Below are 17,182 nucleotides of genomic sequence, written 5' to 3'. Positions count from 1 at the left end.
CGCTTTCCTGTTTGATGGTCGGAGGGCAGCTTCCGGGTTTAGCTCAGTGTAAATGCTGCCTGTAACCCATGGTTTCTGGTTGGGATATGTACGTACAGTCACTGTGGGGACAACGTCCTTGATTCTTCCGGGAAGAATCCCGGAACATATTCCAGTCCTGTAGTTTAGCATCTGCTTCTTCTGAGCACTTTTTTATAGACCGAGTCACTGGTGCTTCCTGCTTTAATTTTTGCTTGTAAGCAGGAATCAGGAGGATATAATTATGGTCAGATTGGCTAAATGGAGGGTGAGGGAGGGCTTTCTACACGTCTCTGTGTGTGAAGTAAAGGTGTTGTAGAAGTTCTTTCCCTCTCTGGTTGCACATTTAACATGCTGATTGAAATTAGGTTAAGCTGATTTAAGTTTCTCTGCATTAAGTCCCCTGGCCACTAGGAACCCTTAACATAGAATTCCCTCTCAAAATAGTAATTTGTTTTTGTCCCAGTATATGTCCAAGGGGTGGAGTGTGAGAGGGACAGTTTGACTTGATCTCATGACCCAGGCAGGCAGTGAGTTGGAAGTGGAACAGGATTGGGGAAATGCGACCCATAGTGTTGGATCCCCCCCCCCTCTCTCTACTAATGTGTCCTTGACAGTAGAATAGGAGGAAGTCCTGACTTTGACAGTTTTGTGGTTTGACAAAACAGATAGATAACTCTAGGGACAGTTTGTGCCGGAAATGTGTTCTGACGATATGTGAGTATGTTTGTGCATATGTGTGTGTCCGTGTACTATGTAAGTGTGTGTCTGTACGTGTGTGTGTACTACATAAGTGTGTGTCCGTACGTGTGTGTGTGTGTGTGTGTGTGTGTGTGTGTGTGTGTGTGTGTGTGTGTGTGTGTGTGTGTGTGTGTGTGTGTGTGTGTGTGTGTGTGTGTGTGTGTGTGTGTGTATACATACGTGTGGGTGCATGTGTGTGTAGGTTTGATAATGTATTCATTGATCAGGGTCAATAATATTTCACTTTCCTCATCAGAACACCGATCATTGAGTTTGTCCGAGTGTCTCGTATTAAAACAGAGCCAGAGAACAGCTTCCAGGGCTATTCAGTGCTCTACTTTAGACAAGACTATTCCCCATGAAGTGCTCTACTTTAGACAAGACTATTCCCCATGAAGTGCTCTACTTTAGACAAGACTATTCCCCATGAAGTGCACTACTTCAGACAAGACTAGTCAGTCTGTGTGCTAGTGTGTAGACTGTGATTAACCAGGCAGACAGGAACTCATAGGACTGCACATCCCTCCATTAAAGTACAAAACCCACCCTGATCGCTCCTCCTAGTCTCCCCCTCTCTCTGTCTCGGCCCGTCATACTTCCTGTAGCCTCAGCCAGGTTGGACTGCAGCATACTTCCTGTAGCCTCAGCCAGGTTGGACCGCAGCATACTTCCTGTAGCCTCAGCCAGGTTGGACCGTAGCATACTTCCTGTAGCCTCAGCCAGGTTGGACCGTAGCATACTTCCTGTAGCCTCAGCCAGGTTGGACCGTAGCATACTTCCTGTAGCCTCAGCCAGGTTGGACCGTAGCATACTTCCTGTAGCCTCAGCCAGGTTGGACCGTAGCATACTTCCTGTAGCCTCAGCCAGGTTGGACCGTAGCATACTTCCTGTAGCCTCAGCCAGGTTGGACCGTAGCATACTTCCTGTAGCCTCAGCCAGGTTGGACCGCAGCATACTTCCTGTAGCCTCAGCATACTTCCTGTAGCCTCAGCATACTTCCTGTAGCCTCAGCATACTTCCTGTAGCCTCAGCCAGGTTGGACCGTAGCATACTTCCTGTAGCCTCAGACAGGTTGGACCGTAGCATACTTCCTGTAGCCTCAGCCAGGTTGGACCGTAGCATACTTCCTGTAGCCTCAGCCAGGTTGGACCGCAGCATACTTCCTGTAGCCTCAGCCAGGTTGGACCGTAGCATACTTCCTGTAGCCTCAGCCAGGTTGGACCGCAGCATACTTCCTGTAGCCTCAGCCAGGTTGGACCGCAGCATACTTCCTGTAGCCTCAGCATACTTCCTGTAGCCTCAGCATACTTCCTGTAGCCTCAGCATACTTCCTGTAGCCTCAGCATACTTCCTGTAGCCTCAGCATACTTCCTGTAGCCGCAGCATACTTCCTGTAGCCTCAGCCAGGTTGGACCGTAGCATACTTCCTGTAGCCTCAGCCAGGTTGGACCGTAGCATACTTCCTGTAGCCTCAGCCAGGTTGGACCGTAGCATACTTCCTGTAGCCTCAGCCAGGTTGGACCTGTAGCCTCAGCATACTTCCTGTAGCCTCAGCCAGGTTGGACCGTAGCATACTTCTTGTAGCCTCAGCCAGGTTAGACTTCCTGTAGCCTCAGCCAGGTTGGACTTCCTGTAGCCTCAGCCAGGTTGGACCGTAGCATACTTCCTGTAGCCTCAGCCAGGTTGGACCGCAGCATACTTCCTGTAGCCTCAGCCTTCCTGTAGCCTCAGCATACTTCCTGTAGCCTCAGCATACTTCCTGTAGCCGTCAGCATACTTCCTGTAGCCTCAGCCTCATACTTCCTGTAGCCTCAGTATACTTCCCGTAGCCGTAGCATACTTCCTGTAGCCTCAGCCAGGTTGGACCGTAGCATACTTCCTGTAGCCTCAGCCAGGTTGGACCGCAGCATACTTCCTGTAGCCTCAGCATACTTCCTGTAGCCTCAGCATACTTCCTGTAGCCGTAGCATACTTCCTGTAGCCTCAGCATACTTCCTGTAGCCTCAGCATACTTCCTATAGCCGTAGCATACTTCCTGTAGCCTCAGCCAGGTTGGACCGCAGCATTCGTCTGGCTTGAGCTGTTGTTCTTACTTTTTCTTACTTTTCCTCTGTTACTTTACATTACACACTAGTCTGCACGGTTCTATTTCACACTGTGACTTGTCTTCACACGTCACAGTGTAGGCCTCTACAGTGCTATACTAGGTATACAATACATTTGGATTGATCCATTATAGAAACATTGTCTATCATAAATAGACACCATGCTACACAGGCAACAGGCTAGGAACATCCTAGGGTCACACTCCGGTGGCTGGCCTGTTCTCCATCCTCCAGACTGCCGCCTGCTCCTGGACAGGACAGCAACCCTGGTTCAGTGGTGGAAAAAGTACCACATTTTCACACTTGAGTCAAAGTAAAGATAACTTAATAAAAAAATTACTCTTGTAAAAGTGAGTCACCCAGTAAAATACTACTTGAGTAAAAATAGTTTAAAAGTATTTGCTTTTAAATATACTTAAGTATTAAAAGTAAATGGAATAGCTCAAATATTCCTTATATTAAGCAAACCAGATGGCACGATTTTCTTGTTTTTTAATGTTATTTACAGATAGCCAGCGGCAAACCCAGACATCATTTATAAACAAAGCGTTTGTGTTTAGTGAGTCTGACAGATCAGAGGCAGTAGGGATGACCTGGGATGTTCTCTGTTTTGTGAGTCTGACAGATCAGAGGCAGTAGGGATGACCAGGGATGTTCTCTGTTTAGTGAGTCTGACAGATCAGAGGCAGTAGGGATGACCAGGGATGTTCTCTGTTTAGTGAGTCTGACAGATCAGAGGCAGTAGGGATGACCAGGGATGTTCTCTGTTTAGTGAGTCTGACAGATCAGAGGCAGTAGGGATGACCAGGGATGTTCTCTGTTTAGTGAGTCCACCAGATCAGAGGCAGTAGGGATGACCAGGGATGTTCTCTGTTTAGTGAGTCTGACAGATCAGAGGCAGTAGGGATGACCTGGGATGTTCTCTGTTTAGTGAGTCTGACAGATCAGAGGCAGTAGGGATGACCTGGGATGTTCTCTGTTTAGTGAGTCTGACTGAGATCAGAGGCAGTAGGGATGACCAGGGATGTTCTCTGTTTAGTGAGTCTGACAGATCAGAGGCAGTAGGGATGACCTGGGATGTTCTCTGTTTAGTGAGTCTGACAGATCAGAGGCAGTAGGGATGACCAGGGATGTTCTCTGTTTAGTGAGTCTGACAGATCAGAGGCAGTAGGGATGACCAGGGATGTTCTCTGTTTAGTGAGTCTGACAGATCAGAGGCAGTAGGGATGACCAGGGATGTTCTCTGTTTAGTGAGTCTGACAGATCAGAGGCAGTAGGGATGACCAGGGATGTTGTCTGTTTAGTGAGTCTGACAGATCAGAGGCAGTAGGGATGACCAGGGATGTTCTCTGTTTAGTGAGTCTGACAGATCAGAGGCAGTAGGGATGACCAGGGATGTTCTCTGTTTAGTGAGTCTGACAGATCAGAGGCATTAGGGATGACCTGGGATGTTCTCTGTTTAGTGAGTCTGACAGATCAGAGGCAGTAGGGATGACCTGGGATGTTCTCTTGATAAGTGCGTGAATTTGACCATTTTCCTATCCTGCTAAGCATTTCAAATGTAACGAGTACTTCTAGATATCAGGGAAAATGTATGGATTAAAAAGTACAATAAGTAAAAGTTTTCAAAAAATATAAATAGTAAAGTATAGATACAAAAATAAACTACTTAAGTAGTATTTTAAATTATTTTTACTGAAGTACTTTACACCACTGCACTGGTTCCATGTTGATGCCATCAATGGCCTGTGACCCTCTAGGTATGGACAGTGCCATCACGTTGTGGCAGTTCCTGTTGCAGCTGTTGTTGGACCAGAGCCACAAGCACCTGATCTGCTGGACGTCGAACGATGGGGAGTTTAAACTGCTCAAGTCTGAGGAGGTGGCCAAGCTGTGGGGGCTCCGCAAGAACAAGACTAATATGAACTACGACAAGCTGAGCAGAGCTCTGAGATACTACTATGACAAGGTACTACATTTATACTACACAGACAGTAAACGGAACACTACTACCACAACGTACAATTACTCACCCAGACATACAACTAGAAATAAAATAGACTAATATGAACTATGACAAGCTGAGCAGAGCCCTGAGATACTACTATGACAAGGTACTACATTTATAGTACACACACAGTAAACTAAACACTACTACCACAATGTACAATTACTCACCCAGACATACTACTATGACAAGCTGAGCAGAGCCCTGAGATACTACTATGACAAGGTACAGCCCTCTTGTTTGTTTGACATTAGGTTGATGTTACTTCACTCAAGGTACAGCTCTTAGAATACTCTGTTAGAATACTCTGTTAGAATACTCTGTTAGAATACTCTGTTAGAATACTCTGTTAGAATACCCTGTTAGAATACCCTGTTAGAATACCCTGTTAGAATACTCTGTTAGAATACCCTGTTAGAATACCCTGTTAGAATACCCTGTTAGAATACCCTGTTAGAATACTCTGTTAGAATACTGTCCCACCCTGTTAGAATACCCTGTTAGAATACCCTGTTAGAATATCTGTTAGAATACCCTGTTAGAATACCCTGTTAGAATTGTTAGAATACTCTTTAGAATACTCTGTTAGAATACTCTGTTAGAATACCCTGTTAGAATACCCTGTTAGAATACCCTGTTAGAATACTCTGTTAGAATACTCCCACGGACAATTATCTCTGCATTGTTTATTTGGCATTTCGGTCGATGTGACATTTCATGGTAACTTCATGTTCTTTGTTGTTCTTCTTCTTCTTCTTTTTCAACACGAAGATCCCCACTGGCATAGTTCCACTTCCTCTTGTTTCACCTAACAAACAGCATAGCCCAGAGACGATGATGCATCACATACCCACACACACACACTGTAGAATTTCAGACATTTTGGAATCATTTTCGATGGCTTTGGTAGCAATTCATTTTTCTATGAATGAAATGTTGAAATCAAAATGGTTGCGTCAACATTGATAATTTAGAGTTATTTTATTTATTGACAATAGAATATGAAAATATATGTTGTCTTCTTATCAGCTCATAAATGTGTAATTGATATTTTGTGTGTAATTACAACCATGAATAAAATATTAGGGAATTCACAAAAACATTTTTCGGTTGAACCTGCACACTAATCTCATAATAATGTTCCATGTGTCCCAGAACATTATCAAGAAGGTGATCGGACAGAAGTTTGTCTACAAGTTTGTCTCGTTCCCGGAAATCTTAAAGATGGACCCAGCAGCAGTGGAGATGGGCTTGGCTTCCGGTCGGGTGACGCTCCACGAAGACCAGGACATCCAGGATGTAGAGGAGGAGGATGAAGAAGAGGAGGTACAGCAGCAGAGGAGGGCCCTGGGGGCGGCGTTGGGGGCGGCTGCGGCGGCCCAGCAGGCTGCGTGTCATAACAAGTACTTCAGCTCTGGCCTCTACTCCTCCTTCAGCATCAACAGCCTCCATTCTCCTCCAGAGGAGCTGCTCCGGGCCCTGAGGGAGAGACAGCAGGACGAGGCCCGCTCCGGAGTCATCCGATTTGGGACAGGTACCACCGAGAGTACTCCACCCTCACCGTCCCTCATCAACCCTGAGCCTTCATCACAATCCTTCAGCACCCACAGGCCATCCAAAACCTCCCCTCTCCACCATTACACCCACCACCAACACCAGCGCCACTCCCCGCCCTCCTCCTCCCCCCACAGCCATAACCCCCAGCCAGGGCCAGGCCGAGGAGGCGAGGAGGAGGAGGACTCAGACCAGGGAGCCCAGCCTCTGAATCTCTCTTCTGGGCATAGAGAGAGAGAGCAGGCCCTGCAGCTTCCGGAGAAGAGGACCAGTGGTGGTAGTAGAGTTAGTGGTAGTAGTCATGGAGACAGTTGTCATGGACTCCCACCCAAAACCAATAAGCCCAAAGCCCTAGAGATCTCCGCCCCCTCCCTGCTCTTGACAGGAAGTGACATCGCCTCGATAGCCCTCAATAGCCCCGCCCTACCGTCCGGATCCCTCACCCACGCCTTCTTCACTGCACAGGTATGGTGAACTATACCACTACTTGACATGATACAGCCCCAGTGAATACTTAACACTAGCATCATTAATAAACCCTATTTACAACATTAAGAAGTCAGGTAAACTGATTCCACTCTACATGAGGTTGGTTTTGATGTTAGGGAAAGACATCTCACTCGTGAGTGATGCTAGTTAATCTTCTCTAAGATAGAGAATAGTGTTGCAGTGATTTTTCTTTCCTTCTTAACTGTACTGAGGCCTGCCTGGTTACGGGGAGATGGGGGCTGGAGTCTATCCAGAGTTCCAGACCATTACGTCAGTGTCCCCAAAGCCCAGCTAGAGCAGCAAGGCACTGCCGTGCCACAGGCCCAGACCGCTCAGCCACATCGGACCCAGTCTTCTAGATGATATGGGTCTTTTTACAGTACTAATGTTAGGGAGCACACGATCCAAACTCAAGCAGTATTCAAAAAAAATCACATCCAACTACAGATTTTTCAGCGTGTATTTTAGTTTGTGTGTTTTTTTGACATGTAAAAATCATGAGACTTCGCTGAACCACATTTCCATCATTAGAAAGAAGACTGACTTCTCCACAGACAGTGGTACAGCTTATACACTGTTTACAGTGGTGCAAAGGAAGATCAGAGGAAGAGCAAGAGATTTACACATATCCTGTCCTAGTCACGGAGAGAGAGAGAGAGAGAGAGAGAGAGAGAGAGAGAGATGGTATGAGAGAGAGAGAGATGGTATGAGAGAGAGAGAGATGGTATGAGAGAGAGAGAGAGAGAGAGAGAGAGAGATGGTATGAGAGAGAGAGAGATGGTATGAGAGAGAGAGAGATGGTATGAGAGAGAGAGATGGTATGAGAGAGAGAGATGGTATGAGAGAGAGAGAATGAGAGAGAATTAAATGGTATGAGAGAGAGGGAGAGAGGGTATGAGGTGGGGGGCTAAGTGATACCATATGCTCCAATCATTCCATTAATATGAAGGGAAAGGCAGGCAAACCAGTCATGCAGGGCTGGGTCCCTCCACAACAGTGAAACCTTAAAAACAATTATCCCCCTCTCCACCCCACCTCCCACCCCACCTCCTCACCTGCTCTCTCTCTCCCTGCCCTCCCACTCTCCATCTCTCTCTGGCCCCCTATCCATCTCTCTCTCTGCCCCCTCTTTCTCTCTGCCCCAGCACTCTCTCTCTCTTCCCCCGCTCTCTGCCCCCCCGCTTCCCCCGCCTCTCTGCCACCCCTCTCTCTCTTCCCCCGCTCTCTCTCTGCCACCCCCCTCTCTCTCTCTGCCACCCCTCTCTCTCCTCTGCCCCCTCTGCTCTCCCTCTCCTCTGCCCTCTGCCTCTCCCTCTCTCTGCCCCTCCAGGACTCTCCTGCCCTCTGCGCTCTCCCTCTCTGCCCCTCTGCTCTTCCCTCTCGTACTCTGCCCCTCTGCGCTCTCCTCTCTCCTCTGCGCCTCCTCGCTCCCCCTCTCCCTCGCTCTCTGCCCCCCCTCTCTCTGCCCCTCTCTCCCTCAAGTACTCTCTGCTCTGCGCTCTCCCCCTCGCTGCTCCTCTCTGCCCCCTTCAGCTCTCTGCCTCCTTCTGCCCCCTGCGCTCTCTCTCTGCTCTCTGCCCTCTGCGAGGAGAGACAGCTCTCTGCCCTCTGGCTCCCTCTCGCTCTCTGCCCCTCTCCTCTCTCTTCCCTCTGCTCTCCCCCTCCCTCCTCTCTCTCTGCCCCTCACCTCCTCTGCCCCTCTGCCTCCCCTCTGCCCCTCTGCCCCTCCCTCTGCCCCTCTGCCCTCCCCTCTCTCTGCCCTCCTCTGCCCCCTCCCTCTGCCCCTTACCTCTCCCTCTGCCCCTTCTCTCCCTCTGCCCCCTTACCTCTCCCCTGCCCCCCTTAGCCCTCCCTCTGCCCCTTTATCTCTCCCTCTGCCCCTTACCTCCCTCTGCCCCTTACCTCTCCTCTGCCCCTTACCTCTCCCTCTGCCCCTTACCTCTCCCTCTGGAGCCCCTTGTCTCTGCCCTCTGCGCTCTCCCTCAAAACCTCTAAGCTCTCCTCTGAGCTCTCCTCTGCCCCTCCCTGCTCTCTGCCCTCTGCCCCTCTGCCCTCTGCCTCCCTCTGCCCTCTGCCCCTCTGCCCTCCTCTCCCTCTGCCCCTCTGCCTCTCCTCTGCTCCCTCTCTGCGCTCTCCCTCTGCCCCTCTGCGCTCTCCCTCTGCCCCTCTGCGAATCGCCCCTCCTAGCTCATTCTGCGCCCCTATTTCTGCCCCTCTCCTCTGCTCCCTCTGCGCTCTCCCTCTCCCTCTGCTCCCCCTCTCTCTGCGCTCCCTCTCTCTCCCTCTCCCCTGCTAGTCCCCCTCTCTGCCCCTCTGCGCTCTCCCCTCTCTCTGCCCCTCTGCTGAACCCTTTTGCCCCCGCTTCTCCCTCTCTCTCTGCCCTCTGAGGCCTCTCTGCCCCTCTGGGGGCTCTCTATCCAGAGTTCCTGCCCCCCTCAGTCTCTCTCCCAGCTCTCTCTCTGGCTCCCGTGCCCAGGCTCTCTGCCCCCCCCTCTCTCTCTCTCTCTCTCTCTCTTCTGCCCCCCTGGCTCTGCCTCTCTCTCCCCCTCCTCTCTCTCTCTCTGTCTCTCTGCCTCTAGTTTTCGCCCTCAAATCTCTGCCCCTCTGCGCTCTCTCTGCTCTCTGCCCTCTGACTTCTCTCGCTCTCCTCCCTCTTCTCTCTCTGCCCTCTGTCCCCTCTCTGCCCCTCTCGCTGAACCTCTCTCTGCCCCTCTGCCCCTCTGCCCCTCTCCCTCCCTCCCCTCTCTGCCCCTCTGTTTACCTCCCTCTGCAAAGGAAGATCTCTCTCTGCCCCTCTGCCCCCTCTGCCCCTGCCCCCTCCCTCTCTCTGCCCCTCTGCCCCTCCCTCTCTCTGCCCCTCTGCCCCCTCCCTCTCTCTGCCCTTACCTCTCCTCTGCCCTCTCTCTCTGCCCCTTACCTCCCTCTGCCCCTTACCTCTCCCTCCCCTCTCCTCTCTGCCCCTCTCTCTCTCCCTCTGCCCCTCTGCGCTCTCCCTCTGGTATGAGAGAGCTCTCCCTCTCTCTCTCTGCCCCTCTGCCCCTCTGCCCTCCCTCTCTGCCCTCTGTCCCCCTCTCTCTCTGCCCTCTCTCTCCCTCTCTGCCCCTCTATGAGCTCTCCCTCTCTCTGCGCTCTCTGATACCTCTCTGCTCTCTGCCCCTCTGCGCTCTCCCTCGCTCTCTGCCCCTCCAGCCCATCAGGCTCCTCTCCCCTCTCTGAAACCTCTCCCCTTATCTCTGCCCTCTCCACCCCCCTCGCCCACCTCCGCCTCCTCCCTCCTCTCTCTGCCTTTCCCCTCTGCGCTCTCCCTCTCTCTGCTCCGCTCTCCATCTCTCTCTGCTGCTCTCTGCCCTCTGCCCCCTCCCTCCCCACCCCCCTCCCCTCTGCCCTCTGCCCCCTCCCTCTGCCCCTCCCTGCCCCTCCCCTCTCTGTCCCCCTCCCTCTGCCCCTTACCCTCCCTCTGCCCCTTACCTCTCCCTCTGCCTCTCCCTCTGCCCCCCTCTCCCTCTGCCCCCTTACCTCTCCCCTCTGCCCCTTACCTCTCCCTCTGCCCCTCTGCTCCCTCCCCCTCTCTCTCTCCCCTCTGCGCTCTCCCCCTCTCTCTGCCCCTCTGCGCTCTCCCTCTGCCCTCTGCGCCTCCCTCTGCCCCTCTGCGCTCCTCTCCCTCTGCGCTCTCCCTCTGCCCTCTGCGCTCTCCTCTGCCCTCTGCGCTCCCCTCTCTCCTCTCTCCCTCTGCCCCTCTGCGCTCTCCCTCTGCCCTCTGCCCCTCTGCGCTCCCTCTGCCCTCTCTCCCTCTGCCCCCTCTGCGCTCTCCTCTCTGCCCCTCTGCCCCCTCCCTCTGCCTCCTCTCCCTCCCCTCTGCGCTCCCCTCTCTCTCTGCCCCCTGCTCTCCTCTCCCTCTGCGCTCTGCCCCCTCCCCTCTCCTCTGCCTCTCTGCCTCTCTCCCTCTCTCTCCCCCCTCTCTGCCCCTCTGCCCTCTCCCTCTCTCTGCCCCCCTCCTCTCTCTCCCTCTCTGCTCCCCCTGCCCCCCTCCCTCTCTCTGCCCTCTGCCCCCCTCTCTCTCTCCTCCCCTCTCTCTGCCCCTGCCCCCTCCCTCTCTCTCTGGCCCTCTGCCCCCTCCCTGCCCTCTGGCCCTCTGCCCCTCCCTCTCTCTGCCCCTCTGCCCTCTCTCTCTGCTCCCCGCTCTCCCTCTCTCTCTGCCCCCCCCTGCCTCTCTCTCTGCCCCCCTCTCTGCCCCTGCGCTCCCTCTGTCCCCCTCTGCTTTCTCTCTCTCTCTGCCCCCCGCCTCTCTGCCCCTCTGCTCTCTCCCCCCCTCTGCCCTCTGCCCTCTGCCCCTCCTCTCTGCTCTCTGCCCTCCCTCTCTCCTCTGCCCCTCTGCCCCCCTCTCTCTCTCCCTCTCTGCCCCCCCGCTCTCTCCTCTCCCTCTGCCCCCCGCTCCCTCTGCCCCTCTGCCCCTGCCCCTCTGCGCTCTCTCTCTCTGCCCCTCTGCCCCCTCCCTCTCTGCCCTCTGCCCCCTCTCTCTCTGCCCCTCTGCCCCCCCTCTCTCCCTGCCCCTCCTCTCTGCCCCTCTGCCCTCTCCCCTCTCTCTCTCTGCCCCCTTACCCCCTCTGCCCCCCTCTCCCTCTGCCCTCTACCTCCCCTCTGCCCCCCCTCCCTCTCCCTCTGCGCTCTCCCTCTGCCCCCTCCTCTGCCCCTCTGCTCTCTCCCCTCTGCCCCTCCGCCTCCCTCTCTCTGCCCCTCTGCCCCCCCTCTCTCTGCCCTCTGCGCTCTCCCCCCTCTGCCCTCTGCCCCCTCTCTCTCTCTCCCCTCTGCCCTCTGCCCCTCCCCTCTCTCTCTGCCCCTCTGCGCTCCCTCTCTCTGCCCTCTGCCCCTCTCCCTCTGCCCTCCCTCCCTCTCCCTCTGCCCCTCTGCGCTCTCCCTCTGCCCCTCTCTCTCCCTCTAAAAACTGCGCTCTCCCCCTCTGCCCCTCTGCGCTCTCCCTGCCCCTCTGCGCTCCTCTCCCTCCTCTCTCTGCGCTCTCCCCTGCCCCCCCTCTCTCTGCCCCTCTGTCTCTCTCTCCTCTGCTCTCCCTCTGCGCCCCCCCCTCTCCCTCTCTCTGCCCCTCTGCCTCCCTCTCTCTCTGCCCCTCCCTCTCCCTCCCTCTGCGCTCTCCCCTCTCTCTGCGCTCTCTCCCCCCTCTCTCTGTCCCCCTTCGCTTTCTCCCTCTGCCCCTCTGCGCCCCCTCTGCTCTCTCTGCGCTCTCCGCCCCTCTGCGCTCTCCCTCTCTCTGCCCTCTGCGCTCTCCCTCTCTCTGCCCCTCTGCGCTCTCCCTCTCTCTGCCCCTCTGCGCTCTCCCTCTCTCTGCCCCTCTGCGCTCTCCCTCTCTCTGCCCTCTCCCTCTCTCTGCCCCTCTGCTGCTCTCCCTCTGCGCCCTCCCTCTCTCTCTGCCCCTCTGCGCTCCCTCTCTCTGCCCCTCTGCGCTCTCTCCTCTGCCCCTCTGCTCCCTCTCTCTGCCCCTCTCTCTCCCTCTCTCCCCCCGCTCTCCCTGCCCCCGCTCTCCCTCTCTGCCCCCCGCTCTCTCGCTCTGCCCCCGCTCTGCCCCCCTCTCTCCCGCCCTGCCCCCCGCTCTCTCGCTCTCTGCCCCCCGCTCTCTCGCTCTCTGCCCCCGCTCTCTCGCTCTCTGCCCCCGCTATCTCGCTCTCTGCCCCCGCTCTCTCGCTCTCTGCCCCCCCTCTCGCTCTCTGCCCTCGCTCTCTTCGCTCTCTCTCCCCCCCTCTCTCGCTCTCTGCCCCTCGCTCTCGCTCCTGCCCCCGCTCTCTCGCTCTCTGCCCCCTGCTCTCTCGCTCTCTGCCCCCTGCTCTCTCCTCTGCCCCCCTGTCGCTCTCTGCCCCCCCTGCTCTCTCTGCCCTTTTTCATTTTCCCTCCCTAGACTCCATCTGGTCTGCTGCTGGGCCACAGCTCTCTGTTATCAGGTGTCCACTTCTGGAGCAGCCTAAGTCCCGCAGCCCCTCTGAGCCCGGCCAGGCTTCAAGGACACGGATCACTGTTTCAGGTAAAAACTGGAGGGAGGGAGTGAAAGACAGAAGTGCTGAATGGACTGTGTTTTTTTTGTTTACTCCCCAAGATGGGTGGTTGAGGAGAGAGTTCAGGGAGGGAGAGAAAGAGGGATGGAGAGAGAGAGTTCAGGGAGGGAGAGAAAGAGTGATGGAGAGAGAGAGTTCAGGGAGGGAGAGAAAGAGGGATGGAGAGAGAGTTCAGGGAGGGAGAGAAAGAGGGATGGAGAGAGAGAGTTCAGGGAGGGAGAGAAAGAGGGATGGAGAGAGAGTTCAGGGAGGGAGAGAAAGAGGGATGGAGAGAGAGAGTTCAGGGAGGGAGAGAAAGAGGGATGGAGAGAGAGTTCAGGGAGGGAGAGAAAGAGAGATGGAGAGAGAGAGTTCAGGGAGGGAGAGAAAAAGGGATGGTGAGAGAGGCAGAACTGAAGGAGGAAGAGACAGATTTGCTTAAAGAACAGAGAAGTGCTGAATGGACAGTGTTTGTTGGTTTCTCCCTGAGGATGGATAGGTGAGGGAGTTCTTAGACTGTTGAAATTCCACTCAGCTGTAACGACGACCAAACAGTTCACATGTATGCTAATGTGTGTCAGGTAGAATCAATGTTCGCATTTCTCTCCATGTCTTCCATTCTCCAACCTCCTGACCTGCCCTGGTAAAATGTACAACCTTTTTTCACATCCCTCTCCATCGCCTCCCTCTCCATCGCATCCCTCTCCATCGCATCCCTCTCCATCGCATCCCTCTCCATCGCCTCCCTCTCCATCGCCTCCCTCTCCATCGCCTCCCTCTCCATCGCCTCCCTCTCCATCGCCTCCCTCTCCATGATCTTAAGTACATTTACCTGTAATTCTACATTCCAGGTCATTTTGTTTTAGATGTTCTTATACGCTCAGTGTGTGAATGAAGTGAGTTTGACTGCAATAACAGAGACGGACCTGGCTGGGTTTGTAACATTAGGAGAAGCTCTTTCGTCTCGAAGTCAGTATACCTCCAGTTTCAGTGTTAACATAGGCAGAGAGGGATAGATATCCTGTGAATACTTCCTGTTTGAGCTCAGGGGAGCCGAGCCGGTCTGAACTGGCTTCGTCGAGGGCTGATCCTGGGCCGCATCCCAAATGGCACCCTATCCTCTATATAGAGCACTACTTTTAACTATTGCATTATGTAGGAAATAGGGAACAGTGTGGGACACAGACCTGCTCCTTGTTTTTTTTGCAGCTATCCAGCCCTCCTCTTCCTCCTCCCTTCCCAGCATCACACACCTAAGCAGCCTCTTTGTGTACAATGCATAGTTCACTCACTTCACCCTCTATAGAGCCTGTTAGGGTGGTAGAAATGATTAGGAGGGAGGGAGAAGAGGGAGGGAGGGAGTGAGGGGAAGGAAGGAAAGGAGGGAGGGGGAGAGGAGGGAGGGAGGGAGGGAGGGAGGGAGGGAGGGAGGGAGAGAGGGAGGGAGGGAGGGAGGGAGGGAGGGAGGGAAGAGGCACAGGTCATAGAGCAACAGGAAACCAGGATTACAGTTCCTCTGGTGGTAGCAGAGACCTGGGGTGTAAAACCTTCTGCTGCAAAACCTTTTGGTGGTTGCAACGGGAAGCGTTTACTCCAAACTTAAAACGTTTTCCAGGTCCCTCCCCATTTCCTTTCAGTTTGATTTCTAAAGTAAACAGTAAATGGTTTCCGTCGCAAAACGTTTTACAACGGAATCCGACTAATGAATACACCCCTGGACAAGGCTTCTGTGAATTGGAAACATTGTGAATTTATTGCAAGGATTGAAACACTATGGGACAGCATTATATGCAGTGTGTAGGCCTCTTCTTCTTCATTGCCCAGCACTAGATTTAGAAAATTCAGGAGCATTGGCTGAACCCCTACACCTCTCTGTGTCCACAGTTCCCCAGTCTAATGAATGGACACCTCCCCCTGCCAAACTTGGACGGGTCCCCCTCACCCCTGCTCCTGTCCCCTGCCAATCACAAGTCATGATTCAGGCTCTCAAAACCCAATCCAGCCCATTGGACCTACTGCCACGTGCATCAGCAACTCTTCATTGTGAATTCCCATCAGCCTTCACTTGATATTCTACCAAATTTGCTTATGATTTGGAGTCTCAACCCACCCCTCCCCCCTCCTCCTCTGAACCCCTCTCCCCCATTTTACCCCTCCATGCATCTCAACCCCCCCATCCATCTCACCCCCCTCTGAACCCACCTCCCCCATCTCTAGAAGTATAATTGTGATCATCATTGCAGAATGTGAAACATTGTTGTTTTCATTGTATGATATATGATTGTATTGAATGCACTATGCTTTTCAAATAGCGCCGGCTGTGCCTTTTGAAAATGAAAAGACCATTGACGTGTTTTTGCCCCCCCCCCCCCAAAAAAAAATATATATATATATATATGAAGACGGGGTTCCAAAATCAATGAAAAAGCTTTGTAACACTTTGTAATGTTTTTTTGTAATGTTCTTTGTTTATACTGGAGCGGATCTATACAGTATATATTCTGTATAATGTTATATTGGTGAAATCTTGTTTTGAATAAAACTGAAGCATTGAATGCTGTTACGCTGCCTTCTGGTCTTCATAATATACAGTTATACAGCAGAGGTCTAAACCACCCAATGTATTGTGTGTGTGTGTGTGTGTGTGTGTGTGTGTGTGTGTACTTACACTAATTTTAATTTTACCTTTATTTAACTAGGCAAGTCAGTTAAGAACAAATTCTTATTTTCAATGACGGCCTAGGAACAGTGGGTTAACTGCCTTGTTCAGGGGCAGAACGACAGATTTGTACCTTGTCAGCTCGGGGATATGAACATGAAACCTTTCGGTTACTAGTCCAACGCTCTAACCACTAGGCTACCCTACCGCCCCACTAGAAGAAGTAAGGGAACAGGAGCCTAACAGACCAGACACTTACATATAATCTTCAGTTTAATTTTCTTTCTCTGAAAAAAATCTCAAATATAAAGGAGGGCATCCCTTATGACATGCCACACTAATAACAATGATCCACAAATAACGTCAAAGTAATAATATCATACCAAACATCTGGTATGTAACACTGTTAAATAGACCGACTGCCTACTGTGTTCACTAGGAGAGCTGGGCCCTGTATTCACAAAGCATCTCAGAGCAGGAGTGCTGATCTAGGACCACCCATTCCACGTAATCTCATTGGATATTATCTGAAAAGTTAAACCTGATCCAAGATCAGCACTGCTACAGCATCATGAGGCAGTTCAGAGTAGGAGTGCTGGTCTAGGTTCAGGTACTAGTTATTTTTTTTGTCGCTTTGACAAATCAAGACTATAATTGATTTAATGAGACTGGTTCATTTGAAAAAGGTCAACCCTCCATTTTTCTGGTGTTTTGTGGTGGAAAACCAAGCGGGTCGAGCATACCACGTCAACCCTGTCGTTATCCATAGATAGGCTAAAAATGTTTTAACAATTAAATATTTTTTGATGCACACCTCAAGCTTCCATTCCCCCTGTCACAAGGGGTTTATGGCTGATTTAAGTTGAAATTGTCCGCCCCGCTACAGTCCGCCCCGGTACAGTCAGCCCCGGTACAGTCAGCCCCGGTACAGTCAGCCCCGGTACAGTCAGCCCTGTTACAGATAATAATAATTATTTTTAAGTTGATTATTTCTAAGTTGAACATGTGCTCTTCATTACAAAATGTTAAAGTTAGGTGAAATAAAATGTTTATTTTTTAAAAATAAGTTACACTACCTAGAAGGGACTCTTTTCCTGGAATGCTATAAGGAATAGGGTACCATTACAGACCGAGGGCTTCAGTGATGCTCCCCCATACACAGCAGGCAACCAACACAATGATAAAAGCAATCCAACAGTTGGTTGTTTGAAGGTAGGATGAGAATGGATGGCAGAGTAGAAACATAATGGTCGGTAATTCACGCCCCTTCAGTCTATCTGGCCTGGTTTCACGCCCCTTCAGTCTATCTGGCCTGGTTTCACGCCCCTTCAGTCTATCTGGCCTGGTTTCACGCCCCTTCAGTCTATCTGGCCTGGTTTCACGCCCCTTCTTCAGTCTATCTGGCCTGGTTTCACGCCCCTTCAGTCTATCTGGCCTGGTTTCACGCCCCTTCAGTCTATCTGGCCTGGTTTCACGCCCCTTCAGTCTATCTGGCCTGGTTTCACACCCCTTCAGTCTATCTGGCCTGGTTTCACGCCCCTTCAGTCTATCTGGCCTGGTTTCAGGCCCC

The 17,182-nt window shown here is 52.5% G+C and overlaps 2 protein-coding genes across 3 annotated transcripts in view; one reads left to right on the top strand and one right to left on the bottom strand.

The window, feature by feature from the left end:
* LOC118377652 (histidine ammonia-lyase-like) overlaps nt 1-1,713 on the bottom strand; it is a 61,201-nt gene extending 59,488 nt beyond the window's left edge. The window contains exon 1 of the mRNA XM_052467027.1: nt 1,356-1,713. Within this exon, the coding sequence (XP_052322987.1) occupies nt 1,356-1,713 (358 nt within the window). The remainder of the gene's footprint in view (nt 1-1,355) is intronic.
* The window catches only part of LOC118379690 (ETS domain-containing protein Elk-3-like), a 17,646-nt gene extending 2,130 nt beyond the window's left edge, over nt 1-15,516 (top strand). Inside the window, exons 2-5 of one of the 2 annotated variants that reach the window (XM_052466507.1) lie at nt 4,625-4,833; nt 6,028-6,891; nt 12,821-12,943; nt 14,838-15,516. In XM_052466507.1, the coding sequence (XP_052322467.1) occupies nt 4,627-4,833; nt 6,028-6,891; nt 12,821-12,943; nt 14,838-14,930 (1,287 nt within the window). In that variant the 5' untranslated portion in view covers nt 4,625-4,626 and the 3' untranslated portion in view covers nt 14,931-15,516. Of the gene's footprint in view, nt 1-4,624; nt 4,834-4,915; nt 4,979-6,027; nt 6,892-12,820; nt 12,944-14,837 lie in introns of those variants that run through there. The other variant, XM_052466508.1, reaches the window with a different exon arrangement.
* Nucleotides 15,517-17,182: the final 1,666 nt, after the last annotated feature.

Source organism: Oncorhynchus keta, chromosome 17 (genome assembly GCF_023373465.1).
Source record: "Oncorhynchus keta strain PuntledgeMale-10-30-2019 chromosome 17, Oket_V2, whole genome shotgun sequence".
In the NCBI taxonomy this organism is placed as follows: Eukaryota; Metazoa; Chordata; class Actinopteri; order Salmoniformes; family Salmonidae; genus Oncorhynchus; species Oncorhynchus keta.
Note: the sequence above shows the minus strand (reverse complement) of the source record. Positions and strands in the feature narration are given on the sequence as shown.